At 42.7% G+C, this 21835-nt stretch overlaps 2 protein-coding genes across 2 annotated transcripts; one reads left to right on the top strand and one right to left on the bottom strand.

Annotated features, from left to right (window-relative positions):
• Positions 1 to 245: 245 nt before the first annotated feature.
• COQ6 (coenzyme Q6, monooxygenase) lies at positions 246 to 11339 on the bottom strand. The gene is made up of 12 exons (XM_030451872.1): positions 11171 to 11339; positions 7327 to 7461; positions 6560 to 6618; positions 5373 to 5496; positions 4798 to 4928; positions 4333 to 4440; positions 4167 to 4229; positions 3729 to 3836; positions 3149 to 3351; positions 1938 to 2053; positions 1351 to 1517; positions 246 to 404 (listed from the first exon to the last, which is right to left on the bottom strand). Exons 1-12 carry the CDS (start codon positions 11328 to 11330, stop codon positions 375 to 377), a joined length of 1404 nt encoding a protein of 467 aa, XP_030307732.1. The 5' UTR covers positions 11331 to 11339; the 3' UTR covers positions 246 to 374.
• Positions 11340 to 11671: 332 nt separating this feature from the next.
• Positions 11672 to 20517, top strand: FAM161B (FAM161 centrosomal protein B). The gene is made up of 8 exons (XM_008505267.2): positions 11672 to 11878; positions 13009 to 13571; positions 15295 to 15629; positions 16007 to 16134; positions 16418 to 16585; positions 17872 to 17971; positions 19222 to 19352; positions 19598 to 20517. The coding sequence occupies exons 1-8, from the start codon at positions 11730 to 11732 to the stop codon at positions 19686 to 19688; spliced, it is 1665 nt and encodes a 554-aa protein (XP_008503489.1). The 5' UTR covers positions 11672 to 11729; the 3' UTR covers positions 19689 to 20517.
• Positions 20518 to 21835: the final 1318 nt, after the last annotated feature.

Raw genomic sequence — 21835 nt, 5'->3', positions numbered from 1 at the left:
CTGAAGACACCATCGTCCAACAGGAAGACACCCTAAGCTTGTGCGTAATCACAGAACCATGAAATAATGAGGTTTGGGAGAAACCTCTGGAGATCATTTAGTCCAGCCCCTCTGCTAAAACAGGTTGCACAGGTGGGTTCTGAGTATCGTCAGAGAAGACAACTCCACAACCTCTCTTGGCAGCCTGTTCCAGTGCTCTGTTGCACTCTAAAGTTTTCCTCACATTCATAAACCAGTGGACGATGTAATACACAGCTCAATCTCTCAGATTTATTGTTAAATTAAAATAACACAGTTCAAAGATTCCTGTCAGTCACAGTCTTTATAAGGGCAATGCATTCACTGGCAAGTTGCTGTTCCAAACTGACAACAGATCACTTGCTAGCAAAGGCCATGATTTGCTCCTAAAAGGAGGGAAGACAAGACATGTAATTAGTAAACTGGTAATCGACACATTCTAGAAATCAGTCTGCTTTTATGTATATGGACAACAGTTCTACATCAGCATGTCCAGATAAGTACGGAGAGCGCTTGTACCGCTATGCTAGAAAACTAAAGAAGTTGCAGCATTCCTTTCCCTCCCATGTAACACAAAACAGAAGTGTTACCAACAGATTCAGAGCTCAGTAAGAGGTCTTCATTTAGTTTTCCACTTTGAGCAGAGAAGCGGAAAAATTCTGAGCACTGAAGCAGCAGCACAGTCCTCTTTCTAGTGCAACTACTTTAGACATCTTGTCAGTGGCAGCTTCTATGCCTTAGAAATTTATTGCTCTTCAACTCAAAGACAACAGGCCACTTGTGTTTAATAGGAATGTGACTTGATTTGTGGAATATTCAAAATCAGAAAACAGGAATCTAATTTTAGGTTGTTGGGGAGCTTTGAAAGCATGTGGCTTAAGGAACCTCATGAAAATCCCACAACTATGTCAAGACAGTGCAGAATTTAGGCAGACAGGCTGTGTTTAAGATCGAACCTCCTTTCCAATGCCTTCTTCCAGTAACAGGGCTGTTTTTTCACAGTGCTTTCTGGAATGCAGCTCAAGATTCCATATTTTCATTGTATAGCAAAATAAAGCCTAAGATTTCTAATGACTCCTTACCTATAACTACTGACACAGAGTATACACTTAGATCCTTACCTTCCTTTATGCTGCAGGAGAAACCAGTTACTAATGAGACCTCAGTTACTTAGGAAACCCTCAGGCTCATTCAGGGCCAAAACCTCAATCTGAACAAGTAGAATTTTTCACCCAAAAACGTTTTTAAAAAAAAAAAGTCTTCACATCTTGTGTATGTGTCAAGAATAGTTCTGGACTCTTCCTATGGCTCTGACTGAAGTGATATTCTTACCTTGACAGGAGGCAGAGCATTTGTTGCTTGTAATCCCCATGTCCTCAGCAACACCAAGGGAGTCAGCCTTGTGGAGTAAAGCCTCTTTAGCAGATCAATAGCAGCTATTAAGGAGACATTGTGCCTCTGACGTTCTGTCTCAAACTTTAGGAGATGTTTTAAGGAGCCTGGAAAAGATAATGGAGTGCTCCTATAAAACTTTGCTTCGAACACTTGTACCTATATAGCAATCTCCACAGACAACTGAAAACACAAAAAGAGGAATGGTCCGTCTTAATAAATGTCCATCCCCCCCGTCAGCTAATGGGCTTCATCTCACCACCTCTTTAATGACCATCCTACAGAAATGTTATTTCTTTTTTAAAGGAGCTTTGAGATTTGTGAGACAGAAACTGCACCCAGGAACCTTTAACTGCTCCACAGTTAGTGGGTGTCAGGCCAGTTTTGCTTCAAATATGGTTGTGCCTTTCCAGCATACGACAGCAGCACACTTAGCCTGCAGCAGAGGTAAAGCTTGTCTTGATGTTAGCATCAAAGGCCTGCAAGATTCATCATCTCATTGCCACTTTCCTGTCTTGGATCCTTACCCAGATCACTCCCATTGAAGGCTGCTGCACCAAGGTGATGAACTAAGCATGCAATATCACCAAAGCCCAGGTTTACACCTTGTCCTGCAAGCGGGTGGACTCTGTGTGCTGCATCCCTGGAGCAAGAGAAGACAGAAATTGATATTGCTTCTTGAGGAAAGCCATAATGGCTGACAACCCCAGAAGGGATTGGTGCAGCACTCCTCACCTCTTTGCAGTGAACACCACCTTACAGCAGCATACATGCTTTAGCCAGTACCTCCTTTGCATGCTGCACTGAGCTACCTAACTGCTCCTCCAGTTGTAAGAAGCCAGACAAAGGGGAGATAACTAAAAGCAGTTCTGAGAGGAAAGATTATGAAAGAGGTGACTATCTCAAGTCCTCTCTCAGACCACATGTGGAACAGGCCTTGGTGTTTTTACAGTGACCTCAGCTCAACAGGAGGTGTATCACTCACACATTTCACAAACATAGACAGAAACAAAGAATACAAATGAAAAGTGAGATATCATTGAACAAAAATAAAATTGGGTTATTTTATGAGCAGACTTAACTATGAAGGGCACATCCAGACATATCAACAAGGGAGTCTTAAGAGAAATTAAATGAAGTTTGGGTATGAAATGTAAGATCATGCACATTATCAAGCTATAAAGCACAGAGTGGCATACAAATTGGAAAGATGAAAAGTATCTGAAGTGTAAGAGGGCATCCAAGAACTACTATAAGCAACCAGCTACTGCAGCTGTGGTAGAGAAAAGCAGAGGCAACCTTGGAATGTAGACGAGAGGTATTTTCCTGTTTCTACAGATCACTGTACAAAAGCCTGTGACATCCCATCAGGAATAATTTTTAAGTTTTGTCATTTGTGTTCAAGAAAGGCGAGTTTAAAACTCAAAGTGATACACCGAATGGCTGAGACAGTGTTTGGGGAAGTACCAGTCCAGGATGAGATACTGGACTACACAAACCAGGAAAGGGAAATAATTTTCTCGCAATTTACATAGAAAGGAGACACAATGGACAAAGAGCTACTTATACAAAAGGACTTCTGTTTTCACAGGAGCACATGGTACAAACTGGGCCTGGATAAAGTCAAGCTGAAACTATAAATTATTTCTAACCATCTAATTTGTTAACTGGGAGTCACTATTGTCATGCCATTTCTAACCACATACACTCACACGAGAGCTACCACTGGGACCCTTACCCGATAAGGGCCAGGCGGTTTTGGACATACTCTGTTGCATGCCCCATTCCAAGAGGGAACATGGCTCGGCTCCCTGGATCTACCTGAGCAACACTTGGGGGCAGCTGACGGGCTGCAGTCCCTGAAGGTTTCAGGAGTGAAATAGCAGATCGGAACATGGCTCCAGCAGCATCAATGAAGTCAGAGTGGTTTACGTTGCTCCACTGAAAAAACAAATCTTTAAATATAAACAAACAGACATAAAATAATCCAGTTGAAAAAATCTGAATTGGCATCAAATATTGAATTCTAAGCACTTTGATAAAACTATTCAGTAGAAGAAACTACATTGTTTTAGGACATACCAGTTTCCAACTAGGATGAATCTGCCCTTCCTATGTTTTGGAAATTTAGCTCAAATTCTCTGACTTTCAGAACTATTCTAACTCAGTCCTTTCTTTGCTAAATGCCTTTTTTATATAATCCTCTACAGAGGAGAATATAGGTGTCCCTGGACTTCCCTTTAAGCTGTAGGGTTCCACCGTATTTCCGGTGATTACAACAAAGTCAGCCTCATACATGCCACAAGGCTGATACTCACAAAAGCAGAGTTGATGCTATCCACAAAGCTTTCCTCATCCATAGCAAGAAGTTCTGATGCATGTTCATGAGACGTAGACCAGACCAGAGAGCTGGCAGTGTCAGACAGCTAGTTCGAGAGAATGTTAAGCGTAAGCATAAAAAAAACCCAAAACTATTTTTGCCAAGATTTCCCCACTGCCCTGCCTCACACCCATCCCTCTGCACACTACTCTTCCAGCCCAACATGCTACAAGTGGAAAATACCAGGGATAAAATGATAGGGCAGGTGGGGACAACAAATGCAGTAACAGAAAATTAAGGGCAGATGGACAAATTCTTAAGAGACAAAACCAGACACAGAAAAATACAGATAGAAATAAGGTTACTAGAAAAGAACAGACTAAAAGACTAAAAATAGGGAAAAAAGAAACAACAAAAACACCATGATTCATCTTACTGGAAGAAGTGCAATTGGCCCGGTGGGAAGAAACCTCTGCCATGCTACGTTATTGTCTGTGGCCTGCAGTGGAAAGAAGCAATTGGACAGCTATGAACTAGTGACCTGGATCAACTGCTTATGCTGTTCTGCTGCTTATGAAGAGAGTCAGTTACCAGAATTTCACCTCAGACAAATGAAGAGTTGCCACCACAGCTGACTGGTCATACCAATGTTCAATGTTCCTAATGTCAGCTTCCTTCCGGACTACAGAGTTATGACCATCTGCACCAATCTGCAAAACAAAGAGATACAAAATAACTTTTCCAGCAGCTCTGAAGAAAGCCAATATTCCAGTCTACAAGCCTCAGTCTGCATGCACACATTTCTTATTTATTCAGAAAAAAAGTTTCCCCAAAAAGCAGAAAAGGGGACCCCCTCTGCTCTTGTCCAATTTAGCACAGTCTTCTTGCTAAATCAGGTACAGAACAGCTTATGCACCAAGTCCCACACTATCTCTGAGTTCAGCCACTCACCTCACTCAAGCCCTCCACGTGGGTGGAGCAGTACACACGGAATCAGAACCAAATCCAGTGGAAAGGACTTGGGTGAGAGATGATGCCTGATCAACAGAAATAAAAAATCTAGTTACCAGGAGTTTGGTCTGGAGTCTGCGTCCATCAGCTAACTCAATTTGGACCCAAGGGCTTGTGTCACAGCTGTGAGAGGGAAGGGGCCAGGTATACCCCACAGCTCTGCTCCCGTAGAAAACCTCCACCCGGTCTGATGGGAACACAAAGTACCATGGTCACAGCATGACACAGACATGAAAAAAGGAAACATCACTACAACAGTGAAGGCCATGCATGCCTTAATGGCACTCTAAGAGCTGACCCTAGAATTCCCAAGGCACCCTGAAAGAACAGATCTGGCCAACCCTTTGTCACTGCAAGGCCTGCTCTGAATAGAAAGTTACAAATCTTTTCATTAATTCTATTAATTCTATTTTTGGAGAGACTATGTTCTGGAGAACTACATATGCAACTGCTTTCTTGCTGTATAGCCTTTGGAAGACAAGTTTCTCCCTCCCCCCCAATTCAAGAAGCTGCCTGTGTCTCAGAATTACTTGTATCTCAGAATTACTCTCGTAACTTAGCACACACAACAGAAAGCAAGTAACTGAAAGTTCTCTGCAGGAAATAAAATATTTAAGACGTTGTCCACTACCTGCTACTGCATCTAACTGTTTTGTGAGAGCAGACATAATGACATCATTCTCCACTATGTAACCCATGTCACCTAAGTCATCTTTCTCAAAAACGATCATGGCTTCTGAACAAGCATCCCACACCTACAAAGAAAAAATACATTATATGAAGCTACATGTTAGAGAAGTGCTGTTCCTTTCAGGAACTACAAAAGTATCTATCTTAACAGGAAAGGGATATGGCAATCTAGAAATACAGAACTAGAGGAAACGTCCTGAATTCCCATCTGTTCCCAGCTACTAAAGTACATCACATAATTCCTTTCATGCAATGATCTAGCTTCATCTCAAAAAATAACTGCAATGGAATTTTTTATTCCTACTTTCAGGTTACATGAGTAACATATAAAGCTACCACACCACCTTGTTGTGGGTTTACCCCAGCAGGCACCTCAGCACCATGCAGCTGCTCACTCACTCCCCCACAGTGGGATGGAGAAGAGAATTGCAAGAATAAAAGTAAGAAAGCCCACAGGCTGAGAAAAAGACAGTTCAATAGCTAAAGCAAAAGCCACATGTGCAAGCAAAGCTAAACAAGGAATTCATTCACCACTTCCTGTTGGCAGGTAGGTGTTCATTAATGGTTAACATAATGGGAAATACTGTAACTCCCAACGTCCTCTCTTTCCTCCTTCTCCATTTTTTAATGCTAAGCAGGACATTATATGATCTGGGATATCCCTCTGGTCTGTCTCGGTCAGCTGTCCTGGCTGTCCCCTTCCCCAGCCTGCTCGCTGACAGGGCAGTGTGGGACACAGAGGTGGCCTTGGTGCTGTGTAAGCACTGCTCAGCAACAGCTGATGCATGCCTGTGCTACCAACAGCTTCCATCACAAATCCAAAACACAGCACCATACAAGCTGCTCTGAAGAAAACTGTCTCCTAGCCCAAACCAATGTACACCTTTATTGCATGACTACTACCCATGCCTCAGTATCTAAAGCTTCCACTAGGAATCAACTTTTCATCCTGTAACATCAAGGTTCTGAGGACAGGTATTTCTGAGTAGACTGGCTCAGGAATCATGTGTATGGGCATCATCTGCCCTTTGACAAGGAAAACAATTTTTGTATTATTGTTAATCTTAGTACTTGTGAGAATACAAAGTAGAAAAACACACAGTATACTCGCAGCCCTAAGTAAGGCACCTGCATTCGCCGGAATGGTTTGAGCCTCAGGTTGCAGACATGATCCCAGGCACCAAAACCTGGAAAAGAAAAAGGACAAAAATATATGGAGATACAGGGCTGTGTGACAGAGACCCAAACTAAACTGAAGCTCACTCTACACTATCGTCCTTCCTCTCTGACTATCAATGCCCAGGCTCTGCATGCATCATCTCTAGACAGGCCCAGGTCTGCCTCAGTACTTTTAGAGCCCCATAATCATAATTATTTTACTGTTGACACAAGACAGCAGAAAAGAAACAAGAGATTTCCATAAACACCAGGACTTAGCAGTCAGCTCTCACTGCCCTGTCACTGAGTAATAAAACATACTCAGAAATGCACAGCCATCACTGCTTAGAATGTTTATTTCTTCATGATGAATCAAAGCTCAAATCTCTCTGCAAAATGAAAATTTATCAGGACGAGTTGCCAGACTACAAAGCACTATGTATGTGCTAATTTTGTGAACAGAACATTCCAGATGCGGTAAAGAGCACCTTACAACCTTTCATTAGCCTAACGTTACAAATACTTATACAACAAATCAGACCAAGACACCAATAAAAAAATCCCTGTTACCAAGAGAAGTCTGATTTAACCACTGCAATTCAGTGTATGGAATACTAAGAGACAAAGGCAAATAATTACATTGAGTTTAGGACAAAGGCTGTGCACGCTCGAATGAATTTTGTTTAAACAAAATTAAAACACCTGCTAAAAATGCAGCCAACAGAAACCATACTCACTGCTTAGGAGGGCTGCTGACCCTGGGGAGATGGAACTGACCCTGTTACTGTAACTGTCCGGCATGCGATCGTAGTCCTTCCGAGGACCAGCCTCCAGCAAAGCAATCTTCTTATCATGGAAGTGGATATTATGCCCTAAACCAAGCAAATGTATGCATTTTTACAATGCTCCTGCCAAAAGTCTCATTTCTTATTTTTGTGTCAGTAGCACCTATGCATTTCTGTAATAAGATGCAAAACTTAACAAAGAGAACACATGTACAATACAGGTTTTGACCAGGCAGATAAATTTATTTCTGTATTTTAAAAGCACATGACTACAATCCTATTACTAAGATGGAGAGCTCTTCTTCAATTCAAGCAAGGATTAAACATTTCCTTTTTTTACAAAGTTTACAGTTTTGCAGAAATTTGTGCCTATTTTCTTATAAAAGTTAATTACTGAAGTGTTAACAAGTGAAATTTGCAATGTTTACTCCACACAGCAAACACGTTTTTCAGAGCTTAAACATAAATTCACCTATTAGAGCAGGAGATCTGTGACACTTAGCAAGTATATCAATGTTTTCTTTATCCTTATATCCTGAGAATGGAACACTACAGGCAGGCTAGATGTTAACTTGTAGTTAAAGATACCTGAAAAAATATTAAGAGATGACCCAAGAAACGACTAAATCACACTACAGCCAATTTTGCCACGCTTGTTGCATCTGACCTCTGTGGTTTCAGAAGGTACCATGACCAAAAGTGGTGTCCTTGCAGAGTGTACTGCTACAGCAATCCTAACAGCAGTATCCTGAACATCCTTTCTAGATTATGCATAACATCACCTCATCTCAAGAGGTCCCAAACCAGCGTTTTATCCTTAGATAACACTGCTGGAGAGGATCCTTATGCTGTCACAGTTCCACTGTGGTCTTGCTTAAGAAACAGAACAGGTTTGTAATGTAAATTTATTTCTTAGGATCTTTGCTCTTTTGCTCTTCTTTGCACTCTTTTCTTTAGGCTTCTGTCACTATTGCATAGCACAAAAAACACACACATGCAAAAAAAAAAAACAAACAAAATGCAGCCAGTACATGATCTCTAGTGATACACAACAAGAACAAATCCATTTTTACTCGGTACATATGAAACAACAAGAGTTAGAGAATGAAACCTAGAATCAGAGAAGCTTTTTCAGCTATGGCTGTAATTGTGCATTAGTGATTTAAGGGTGACCAAGTCTGACAGAAAAAAAATACAAGTAATCTCCAAAATTCAAAATAAAGGCTATATTAACATGCAAATATAGAATCATAGAATCATAGAATTGGCTGGGTTGGAAGGGACCTCAGAGATCATCGAGTCCAACCCTTGAACCACCGCTGCGGTTGCTAGACTATGGCACTGAGTGCCACATCCAGTCTCTTTTTAAATATCTCCAGGGACGGAGAATCCACTACTTCCCTGGGCAGCCCATTCCAATGCTTGATCACTCTCTCTGTAAAGAAATTCTTTCTAATATCTAACCTAAATTTCCCCTGGCACAACTTAAGACCATGCCCTCTTGTCTTGTTGAAAGTCGTCTGGCAAAAGAGACCAACGTCCACCCGGTTACAACCTCCTTTCAGGTAGTTGTAGACAGCGATGAGGTCTCCCCTGAGCCTCCTCTTCTCCAGGCTGAACAGCCACAGCTCCCTCAGCCTCTCCTCATAGGGTCTGTGCTCGAGTCCCTTCACCAGCCTGGTTGCCCTCCTTTGGACCTGCTCGAGGACCTCGATATCCTTCCTGAACTGGGGGGCCCAGAACTGGACACAGGACTCAAGGTGTGGCCTCACCAGCTCTGAGTATAGGGGCAGAATCACTTCCTTGGACCTGCTGGCGACGCTGTTCCGGATACAGGCCAGGATGCCATTGGCCTTCTTGGCCACCTGGGCACACTGCTGGCTCATGTTCAGCTTCCTGTCAATCCAGACTCCCAGGTCCCTTTCTGCCTGGCTGCTCTCAAGCCACTCTGTCCCCAGCCTGTAGCGCTGCATGGGGTTGTTGTGGCCAAAGTGCAGGACCCAGCACTTGGCCTTGTTGAACCTCATCCCATTGGAATCAGCCCAACTCTCCAGTCTGTCCAGGTCCCTCTGCAGAGCCCTCCTGCCTTCCAGTTGATCAACACTTCCTCCCAGCTTAGTGTCGTCTGCGAATTTGCTAATGATGGACTCAATCCCCTCATCTAAATCATCAGTAAAGATATTGAACAGAACTGGGCCCAACACTGATCCCTGGGGGACACCACTAGTGACCGGCTGCCAACTGGATGCAGCCCCATTCAGCACCACTCTCTGGGCCCGGCCCTCCAGCCAGTTCTTAACCCAGCACAGGGTGCTCCTGTCCAAGCCACGGGCTGATAGTTTTTTCAGGAGGATGCTGAGGGAGACGGTGTCAAAGGCCTTGCTGAAGTCCAGGTAGACCAAATCAACAGCCTTACCCTCATCCCCCAGGCGGGTCACCTGATCATAAAAGGAGATCAGGTTGGTCAGGCAGGACCTGCCCTTCCTAATTCCATGCTGGCTGGGTCTGATCCCTTGCCCATCCTGCAGGTGCTGTGTGATTGCACTGAGGATGATCTGTTCCATGACCCTGCCAGGCACTGAGGTCAGGCTGAAGGGCCTGTAGTTTCCTGGGTCCTCTTTCCGGCCCTTTTTGTGGATTGGCGTGACATTCGCCAATTTCCAATCATCTGGGATGTCCCCAGTGAGCCAGGACTGTTGGTAGATGATAGAGAGAGGCTTGGCAAGCTCTTCTGCCAGCTCCTTCATTACCCTTGGGTGGATCCCATCTGGTCCCATAGACTTGTGGGGATCCAAGTATCTTAGTAGGTCACTGACTGTGTCCTTCAGGATTACAGGGGGGCTGTTTAGATTCATGTCACTTTCTATGAGCTCCAGAAGCCATCCGTCTTCAGGGTAACCTGTCTTTCTGCTGAAAACTGAGGTAAAGAAGGTGTTAAATACCTCAGCCTTTTCTTCATCTTTGACAACTATATTCCCACCCGTGTCCAGTAAAGGATGGATGTTTTCCTTGCCCCTTCTTTTGCTGCTGATGTATCTGTAGAAGGACTTTTTGTTATCCTTCACAGAGGTGGCGAGATTCCGTTCACATTGTGCCTTCTTTTCTCTGATTTTCTTTCGACATGACTTAACAATATTCCTTAATTCCTCCTCAGTAGTTAGCCCTTTTTTCCACAATTGGTAGGCCCTCCTCTTAACCCTAATTTCTTTCAGAGTCTCCCAATTCAGCCAGGCCGGTCGTCTTCCCCGCCGGCTCGCCTTTCGGCACACTGGGACAGCCTGCTCCTGTGCTTTCAAAACTTGTTCCTTGAACAAGTTATATGTCCATAAACAGGACAAGACTCACTGTAAAAATCAGCTGACCAGACAGCTTTAAGTCAGCCTCAGAGTGCTGTCACAAAAGGATGCAGGAATAAGGAAATTGCACAACAGAGTCTTAAACATCAAGATCCTAAACGGTAACTACATAGTTACCTCACACTATCACCAATACGCATTACGATTGAGTTATAAAGGTACCCGATACTTCAAACACTGAAACATGAAAGTTTTGGGAATGTTCCCAGTTTAAAGTTTTTCGTGGAACTGGTGGGACAGCGAGGATAGAGGGACATAAGGCCCGCCACTCGCTCAACTCCCAAAAAACGGGGCGGGAGGTCCGAAAATCTCCGAAACCTCACACCCCAGCGACAGGGACAACAGGAACAGAACACCATCGGCTGTGCGGCCCTGAGGGCAGCGGGCCGGTCCCCCCCGCGAGGCCGCCCTGCGCGGGCAAGAAGGCCACAAAGCCTTACCCAGCACGGCGGCCATGGCGCTCCCGACCATACCCCCTCCCGACACCACCACATCGTACAGCGGCGCGGCGGCGGCCACAGACCGGAACGGAGCCCGGGGGCCGGCCCGGAGCCGCCCACAGAGCGGAGCCAGCAGCCGCTTCCCGCACACCGCCGCCATCACTGCGGAAGTTACGACACGGAAGTCGCTTCTGGAAACCATGACAACGCGGCCTGCCGGGCGGCGGGCGCTGCCAAAACACCGGTGTGAGGTCCCGCCTTGGCGTCTGATTGGCTGCTTGGGGCCAACAAGGCGGGACTAGAGCGCTGCCGGCTTCGGTGATTGGCGGGAGGAGGTGCCATTGGAGGGCCGAGGTGGCGACCTGCAGGTGAGGGTAGAAGCCCGGCCTCGGCGCTCCCGGCTCTACCGGGTAGAGTCGGGAGCATCGAGACCGGGCATAGAGGTTGGGATCGCATCCCAGGAACGATAACTTTTCGATTTTTTTAATCTTGCAGGTGACACGGCATCTCCTCAGGCCGTCACGGATCAGCTCCTGCGTCTCTCACCACTTCCCAGAGGATGGGAGGCCGGCGGTCTCCGTTAGAACCCGGCTTACCGTGCCAGGCAAAGTTAAACGGTGACCTCGGGGTATCCGAAGACGATGATGATCTCGAGGGTTTCAGGCGGGAGGTAGAACTTCTGCGTGAGAAGCTGTGGGAGGTTCTCAGGTAGGATGGGACCTGGTAAGGATGGTGGAGTGGCATGTGGGATTCCTGCTGCTTTAGGCCAGCCCTGAGGCGAAGCATGAAGTCCCATGGTGGATGTACATAGTACCAAAATGCTGGCTACAAGCATGTTCATAGATGGGAGGATTGGGCCAACAGGTGCCCATGTAAACAGCATTCATGTAGAACGTAAAGAGCACAAATCCCATGTCTCCTCACCAGGTAATCACACTTAAAATTTGCTAGCAAACCATGTGTATTTCTGTCCAGCACTCACTCTTCAGAGCTGTGGTCTCCAGCATCTAGCTCTCAAACATCTTGTCTCTCTGTGCCATCAGTCGAGCTTGAAGCTCATGTTAGCAGATCACGCTAATATGCTTTTAGAAAGTAATTTGTTTTACGAAGAACAGACAACAGCAACCACCACACAAGTGCATGGACCAGGAGACTGTGAACACCTGGTTGGCATCTTCTATATTCCCCCTTTTTCGCATCTTCCTGTGCTTGTCTACCCTGATCGACCTCCAGTGTCCTTTGATCTGCATTTATACCTTTCCCTTACTCAGTTTCACAATCACCTTCAAACATCCTGTGAGTAGTTTGCTACTTCAAGGAAACCCATTATAATCTTGGGTGTTTTTTTCTTATTATCAATGGCATGGTCTTCTAGTCAGCTACACAGTTGCCAGCTGAACCTCTTAACGCAGTTTCCTTGCAATTGCCCTTCCATCAGCATCTTTAAAAATTTATGTGTTTGGTACTGTTTGATATGATTTGTGCATCTCTGTGTTTGACTCATTGCCTGTTCTGAGTTTGTCTTTTAAGTTGAGTAGCTATTGGCTACATATCACTGAATTTGGAAGTTTCTGGTTTACTTGTGGCTCTTCTGGCATAATAAATTGCATTACAAAGTAATTATGCCTACTTAGGTAGGCGTAACTGCCATTTTATACATGGAAAATGCAAAAGAAGCAAAGCTCTGCTCATGAACTTTGGAAGCAAAGCAAAATATGGAGCCCAAGAATGATAAGCCATAGGCCTGTCTTGTAACAACTGGGTCAGCCTACGTCTTTCTCTTAATTATATTTTTAAATAATTTCCCTTATTTCCCCTTCATAATGTCTTTGTCTTAGTCATACCTCTGGTAACAAAAGGCAGTCCAGTTCTTTGATCGACCTCACCTCGGACAGTACCTGGGATCAGCAAAAACCTCACTTGTTTCCTAAACCCCGCTTGAGGCCAAAAAGTGCTTCATCTCCCTGGATTCCTTCCATCACCATCCCTCAGCCCTTCGAAATGACACTGCGGGAAGCTCGCAAGAAGTCCCAGTTGATGAAGTCATACATACTTCTTGAACTAGATAAACAGAGAGACAAAAGGCAAAGCCAGGATGAAGCTGAATGTCAGAAACAATTCCGGGCACAGCCTGTACCTGCCCATGTGTTTCTACCCCTTTATCAGGAAATAATGGAGCAAAATGAGATTCGCAGACAAATAGCAACACAGAAAAGAAAGGAGCTGCTACTTTCAACTCAAAGGCCCTTCAGTTTCCTTGAGAAAGAGGAGAAGAAGAAAGAAGCTATGAGGCAAAAGTTCCTGTCAGCAGCAACCCCAAATAAGAGCTCCAAACAGAAGCAAGCCAGTAAAAAAGTTCCTAAATCTACTTACTACCCACTTCTTGGAGATAAACTCAAAGGTAAAATGCCAGGGCTCTTACTGTAAAAATAACTCCCTGGAGGTCTCTTGCTGTCTTCATGCTGGAAGGCAAGATCATTGCCCATAAGGCATGACTTGGAGTATAAAGCCAGTGTCACTGCATCTCCTGGTTTTATCTGTTCTCCTGTGTATCACTGGTCACCTTTCATCTAGGTACTCTTGCAGTAGAGTGTCCTAAATTTTGTCTGATATTGGAATCATCATCAGCAGTTCTGTAGTGCTCCTCAGCACACACGAGTACACTGAGCTCTTTCAACAGATTTCCATACCCCTTTTGCTGCAAATCATGAGTTTGGGAATCCTTCCCTGCAGTAGATTCCATCCCTTTGGTTTTGCTAAAGGGACTTAGGTGATTTATGGCACAAACATGACAACAGATGTAGCGCCAGAAGTGTCCAAGTTTTATGTATCTTGAAACTGACAATTCTACTCCCACCCTGGTTATCTGTGCTGCACAGGACCTCTAGGAGAAAAATATCTGAGCCCAAACCAGGCAATTAGTTTGGTTCTAAGTGCTTGTGTAGTAGTCCAGTCTCTCCTGCCAGTCTCTGATGTTTTCATTTACCTTCCCTCTCCACCTTCTTATGAAGTGTTAAAACAGGAAGGTGGATGCCAGGACCACTGCAGTCAGAGGGACAGCCTAGGAAATTCTCCTGATGCCCTCTTTCTTTCAGCTTAATCCCTCACACTTTGAAGTAAGCAACGCTGACTTCACACCTGAATAAAGGAACTAAACCAGCCCTTAAATAATCCTCATTGCTTTTCTCACACCTTTTTTTTTTTTTTTTTTTTTTTTTTTACCATTTCACACTGATTTCTTCTTGAGCCTATACCAGTTCAGTTTTTATCAGAAAACATTCTGTGGTCATGTACTAAACTAAATAGATCAGAAAGGTGAAAGAAAGCAAAGAACAACTTGCTGGTCTCTTCCTATCTGGCATACAAGAAGGGAGGAGGAATGAACATTTCATACCTCAGTCAATGCAAACTTTTAAATGGACTTTATTTTAAAGTCTTATTTTGCAAGCAGCAGTATCTTTTTTTTTTTCTAAAAGCAAAAGAACCCGAAACAACCCACAGACAACTGTCTCAGTTTTGTCAAGTATTTAGTGCTGCACAGGAAAGGACTAAGTTTGATGCTCTACCCTGAACATTCTTTCTATGGAAAGTTTCTCACATAAGTCACAAGACATGATCCATGCACTCCTTACTTGAAATCCAAAAGCTCCTTTAAAATCTTTTCCAATATAGATGAATAGTGCTGGATATTACATAGAAAAGCCATAGTAGGTTATAAGTATATTTGAACAACCCATTTGGGTCACACAATCAACAGAATGACAAAGTCCCATATGAAAAATAGAACCTTGGTTAACATGTGCAAGACAAAGGGCACAAGTTGCCTGATACCCCTAAGACTGGGAATAGGTGGCAAAGGCCCATCCAGTAACAGTCTGAAAAGAGAAAGAGACATCTAGAGACAAATGCCTAAGTAAGAAATGCTACCATATTTTTTCTGGTATCTGAATTTTTTTTCCTGGGAGGCAGAGGAGAGGCTAGGAAGTGGGGAAAGAGAATGTGACACCTCATCTCTCCAATATGTGTACAAGCCATCATAAAGGAAAGTTTACAGTTGTGCAGTGGCAATTTCACAGCCTTTTATGTCACTTATTATTCTCATTGCTTTGCTTTTGATTCATTAGAAGCTGAACTCTACAGAGAAATCCGCATTCGCATGAGAGCCAAGGATTTGCTTGAGAACTCCGTAGCTCCCATAGATACCAGCAACTGTCAGAGTGAGCCTCAATCCCGAACTGCCACTAAAACTAAGCAGGAAAGACTTGGCTTCTTGCAGGACAAAAGTTTCAGCTTCAAACCAAGGATTAATCCAACAATACCAGATTTCGAAGGACTTTACTGGGCATTTCAAAGGGAAGCAGTAAGGAAACAAGAAATCAAAGCAACTCGTAATAAGCCATTCAAGCTGAGAACCTCCAGCCTCTGTGGCAGGCAGAGGCAGGCTAATGAAAAGATAAAGGTGAGATGAGTGGATATTTCTGTGGTACTGCTTTCTCTGATCAAGCTGGCACCTTACTACATTTATAGCATTTACTTACATATGGTTCATGACCTTGTGACCTCTACTGTTGTCTAGGGAGTACTGCAGAATTCTAGGACAAACCAGAGAACAAGATTCTACACAAAGAAATGAACTGTGACAGCTAAGACTCAGTCTGCCTTCCATATTCCTGATCATCTCTCCTTCCCCTCAGCCTCTTCCCATGCAAATCCCTACTGATGGAAGAGAGAATGAGTGCATTGCCCACATAACCCAACTGTTCTTTTCAAGTAGATGAAGAGAGGAGATTTCTGTATTGTGAACAAATACACTGAATGAATTCCCATTTTTTTCAGGATTCCCAGCAACTTTCCAAGGTCTCAGTGCAAAGAAGTCATTCTCTGACTGGACTCTCCTCTCTCTCTCCCAACACCCTTCCAGTGCATATTACTGATGCCACTAGAAAAAGGCAATGTGCAATTAGGTAAGTAGAAAGGTTTGTCTGCAAGACCATACACCAACTAATGGCCAAACTGGATGAAAAAAAAGTCAGCGTTTTCCCTCATCACATCAGTAACATTTTTTCTAAATGTTTGTCTTCTTTCTTTGTTAATTCTTGCACTGCCTCCCAGTTGATTTGGCAGTTGTACACTTGTAAGCCTTGGAATTTTGTTTTTCTCTGTAGAGGGCTACAGAAGTGAAACTCTCCACTTGAATGTGGTCTGGCCATCTTAAGTGATCTCATTACTAACTTTTTTCCTGTATAGATGCTCCCTAGATAACAAAAAAGAAGGGGCCAAAGAAGGAATTTATTGGCTAGAGAAACAGAAAAAGAAATGTCAAGCTATCCAAAGGTCAGTGAACAGTCGAGCAAAAGCCTTGGATCCACATAAAAGCCTGGAGGAGACACACAAGGAGAAGCTGACACAGAACCGGTCAGTATCCTGTTCCACACAGAAATAACTGTTTGCTCTTCTAACTGGGTAATTCTTTAGGAGGAACTGGGTCTAAAAGCATCCCCAGCACAGTTTTTTTGGCTGTCATACCCATTCCATATTCGTGTGGGTTTTTGACAATTTCACGCTACTCTTTCCATACAGAGCAATTTTCTTTAGATTAACACATGTAGAAACTAATTTGTACAAACAAGCCAGTTTGGCACAATTTGCATAATTGCAAATGCATAATTTGGTAAAGCATACCAAAGACAATGTTTTCTACAAAATGTGAACACTAGTTCTCTCTGCTTACATGCTATTAGTAAAGCTTTGCTAACTTGCCAGCAATAGGGGTTTTTTGCCCAGCATTGAGTGTCAAGAGAATTATCAGATGTCACAGTTCAACGCTGGCCCTGCAATTAAACCAAATAACAGATGCTCTCTATTAATCCCCCTCCCCTCCCTGATAAAGAAAGGAGAGAGAATAAGGGAGGAAGACTTACGGTTTGGAAACTAAACTACACAGCTTTAATGAAACAGTAATGATAAAAAGGAAAAATTACTAAATATATACAAATATACAGGAAAACAATACTGCGTTCCTTCCCCCAGTAATGGGGGCCCCCAGTTCCTTCCCATCACCACTGAGGCTGCAGGGCAGCCCTGGGAAAGTCCAGGCTGGACTCCTGGAGTCAGGAGCAGTTGGGAGCTGGAGGCAGGAACACACAGATTCAGGCTGGCACGGATCAGGACCACAAGGAGACAAATGGACAGAATCCTCCCAGGATGTTGAAGTGAACAGCTCAGGTGAAGAAGAGGAGGAAGGGAAGGGGTTTGACCCTCATGGTCCCTCAAATTTATACTGAGTATGATGTGTATGGGATGAAATACTCTGTTTGGTCAATTTTAGTCATTTATCTTGTCTGTTCCTCCCTAAAGGAGGGTTGCAGGTGTAACCTCTTTACCCCTTTTCTCCTTCCAAAGGGCAAAATGTTCCTCAGAACTGAGCAGTGGCCTTGGCTCTACACACCATTCTCTAATAGTAAATATAAACATTGAGGGTTATCAGTCCTAGAAGCAGACACTGAGAAACTTGCTGTTGATTTCAGCAAGTACAGCTACTTATTAGAGACTTAGCTGAAAGCAAAAGTACAAGACAGAACATTACCTTAATCCTGGCCCAAACCAGGACACCAGACCTGTAACAGTTACCAAGTATTCCTTGTTTCCTGATCAGCTGTGGTTGGAGGATACCTATATTACAGGGAACTTTTCAATTTCAGGCAAAATATGAAAGAGAGAGAAAAGGAATACAAAAAGGAGCTGGAAGAAATGCAGCTGCGAGTCAAAAACAGACCATACCTCTTTGAACAGGTCACCAAGGTAACTGGTCAAAGTTCCAGAGTGTTTCTGGATAACAGGATATATTGCCTTTCATTTAAGACAGGCATTAGGAAAACTAGTCTCAAGTAATTCACAGATAAGAAGATACAAATTCTTGTATAGTCTCTTGACTACAAGTCAAAATTAAGACTTTATCACACCAGAAATTATATAAATACCTATTCTGCACCTGAATACCATAACTTGCAATCTAGAAATTATAAACTTTTTTTCTTAAAACCTTCTCCAGTTGAGCACTTTTTCTTTGTACCTCTGGTGCTACTAAAAAATTAATGACAGTTAAGTCACTTGTATCTCCAAGCTCTGCTGTCTGGGGTTGCACTCAGAACAGCTCATCCATCATGCAGTACCATCTGCAAACCTATATTGCACTTGAAATGTAGATACCAACTTTACTCCCTATCAGGTATCTTTTTGCCCGAGTGTTCTCCAGGGATGATACCTGATTAGACCATAGTGAGAATACATAGACAAAATGCTGATTTAAGAAAATAGAAGGCAACCTTCTGGGTCAGACTTTATGTGTGATGAATGGAGGAAGAGAACACATTTATTTGAGAAATATTGTTAATGTTTCTATTTGCCTGTTCTTTGGTAGGAATTCATCAGTATTGGTAGCACTCTTCTGCTGAGACAAGAATTCTATCCTTCCATATAGAACACCTTAATCTTTAGAAGCTGGCCAGTCCTTCTGAAAAACAGTAGTCTCAGACTACATGGATTTGCAGTGTTTATGGGGAGGTGGTGAGGATATAGGATCCAGGATGCTTGGTTTTCAGTTTCTTGAAGATTTGCCGATGTGAAGCTGTATCACAGGTGTTATCTGTTTATTAAACATCACTGAGCTTAGTGCTTACAAATTAAAAGCAAACATTCTTCCAGAATTTCTGACAACCCCTTTTTTACACATATTCCTGATCTGAGAGTCAGAGTCAGGACTCGAGAGACAAGCATGCTTGTCTGTTAAGACTGGAATGCTGTAGAGGCAGGAAGAAGAAGGAAGAAAAAAGAACAGAAGCAGAAAAGGGTGAGCTCTGGCTTTGAGAGGTATAAGACATTCTCCTAGTATTCAGTTTTGGCCTTGTACTGTACAGATAACAAAAATTCTAGACAGGGACTTTGCTGTCCTCTTGTTCTCTTGTTAGGAGTGTTAGATATGCGCTTTAAAGCTGACCATTATGGGGAATCCCCAGTTCTATGTGCTTACTGTTTAAGTTTCAATTTCACAGCATGATGCTCGTCAAGGAGCAGAGCGTCGCTACAGACAAACTCTACAGCAGGTTGGGCTAAGTGAAGAATTTGTAAGGAGAAAAGGGAAGGATGCCAGTGACTTGCTGGAAGAAGAATCTGACATTCACAGGTAATATAAACAATGCAATACAGCTCTTTAGCTTTAAGTAGAAATATTTTCCTTGTTATGACAGTTTTCCAGTTTATATAACCTAGTGCAGGCAAAATTAAATCAACAAATTCACTCCTCTTATTAAGCATAGCAGCTTCTCTATCTTAACTCCTGTGTTTGCACTCTATTTCATATGCATGGGGCAAAGCAGCAAGTAAGCACTGCAAAACATTTCCACTATTAGACAACCACTATTTCTACAGAGTGCCCAAGCCTCAGGGTGAAATGGACAACTGTACTGTACAGAAAGGAGAACCTCAAGAGGAACAGAGCAGAAAGGAAACCACAACATGAGATCTAGCAGAAGGATCCATCAATCTTATCTTGATTTTTTTGAGATTCTCCAGGTTAATCCTCAGGAACTTTTCGGCCTAGGCTGAAATCTAAGAATTGCTCTGGGGTAAGTGAAGTTAGTAAAGGAAAAAAAGACCACTTGTTATTTGGAGAATGTCTTGTCCCACCCAGCAAACCCTGCAATCTCCCTTTGTCTTCACAAATGTTCTTTGTGTGAGCCATTTCCCATTCTTTAACAGGCAAGAAAACAAGTTAAAAGGTTGAAGCATTATCTTTGGGTAAAAGTAGACATGAAAGATTGAAGAGGTGCATCCTCTAGTTTCAACTCCTTGTGGTCAAGCCCCAGAAGCACACAGAAAAGGGAGAAGGCCTTCAAGTGCACTAAACCTCAGTTTACACATAAATGTGGCAGAATGCTTTTAAAGAAGCTTTTGTTTGTTTGCTTGTTTATTTTGTTTTTTAAAAAATAGCTGTATTTTAGATACTTTGGGAAAGGATCCAGAGAATTCCTTGTCTGGTGTTAGCTGTTCATTTGCTCATTACTAGCTCTGCTTGTTCCTCCTGTTAGGAAGAAGTAATAGTCTTTCTATATTAAACTATCTCCTAGATTTCATAACTACGAACTGTTTTAACATTTTACCAAAGATGGACTTTGGTGGAAGAAAGATTTAAGTATTACCTGTTAGCATGTTGCACTGAAATGCCTGGGGTATCTTGAATGGTAGGGTTCATACATCAGTGGTCTTCCTTCACTTTACAGTAAAAATACAAACACCACCTGGAATGAATTATGCTATTGAAGCACTTTGAGATTAAAATTTTTTAAATGGCTGTCAGTGTTCCTGCATTGTCCTATTTCTCTAACAATCTTCTTTTCCACACTTTAAAAATGGAAGCTGGGTCTCTTTTCATCTTTGTTACCTCTATCCATTTCTCCTTACAACATTACCTCATAATCAAATCAGAAATACTGTATCTGTATGAGCTACCACGTTAGATAAAGATACAAAACTGAGATAATGATATTTTTTGTCATAACAAAGCACCAGATCCAAGAATTTATGCCCCTGCATTATGGCTGCTGTATTAACATGTCCATGGAGATCAATTCATGCTGATACACAGCTGGATGCCTTGGCTTGCAGCAGTCCAAAGAATCTCAAAATAATCTAAGTTTAGGCTTGTATTTTTCTTTTTGTCCTCATTTTTCAGTTGAAGAGCTTTCCACACAATACATCTGGCAAGTTCTGTGTCAAAGACTGAAATGCAGCCATTCACAAGAGAAATTCCTGTTGGGTTGGATATCCTTCCTTCACTGTAAAGGCTTTCCACACTGACAAGAGGCTCAGGCACCTGGGAGTTCAGGGAAGGCTGTTGGGAGTGTACCAGTTTCTACATAGACTTAAATGGTGTAGGACTCACAAAGGCTGTTCTTTCTCCTGTACTGCCTGAAAAAGCAGTGATGTAATCATATTGTCACCGTGCCCTGTCACATAGAAAGAGGAAGGAAAGAAGATTTCTTCCATGCCCTAAGTCTGTGGTCTAAGGCCCATTTGGCTTGTACAGCTGTATCTGGAGCACCAAGATGTAGCCTTTAATGTATACATTTTAATGGGTATTTACTAAAATTGGTTGCTAATTTCCATATGACTACTTAGTGATTCTGGAAAAAGACATTTCTAAGTATGTGAAGTGTAAAGAAAAACCTTAAGAAAGGAGGAACAAAGGCTTAACTTTACATTAACACATGATGTTATCACTTTAACAAATACTAAGGCAATGTGCCTTACACAGTAATAGATAAATCCAAGTCTTAAAATTGGTTCATAAAGAGGAATTGCTGAAATTATAATGAAAAGAAAAGCATCAAACTGAGTAACTGAAACTCATTAGCACCTTTCTTGACAAATGAAGTGTTGTTCTGAAAGTAGGATTACATTTCTGTAATCCAAAAAGGGATTTGTAATCTCTTACTATATCTCAAAAATTATACAGAAATTTTTTTTTAATCCACTTTTGCTCTGGATTTTTGCATTTTATGAAAATATTTGGTGGTTTTTTAGTTAAAAGAATTACAGCCTGTTCAGCTGACTCAAAAAATAAAGCAGTAAAGAAGACATCTCTCTAGAGCATCTCCCATCAACTGA

Source organism: Calypte anna, chromosome 5A, assembly GCF_003957555.1.
Source record: "Calypte anna isolate BGI_N300 chromosome 5A, bCalAnn1_v1.p, whole genome shotgun sequence".
In the NCBI taxonomy this organism is placed as follows: Eukaryota; Metazoa; Chordata; class Aves; order Apodiformes; family Trochilidae; genus Calypte; species Calypte anna.
Note: the sequence above shows the minus strand (reverse complement) of the source record. Positions and strands in the feature narration are given on the sequence as shown.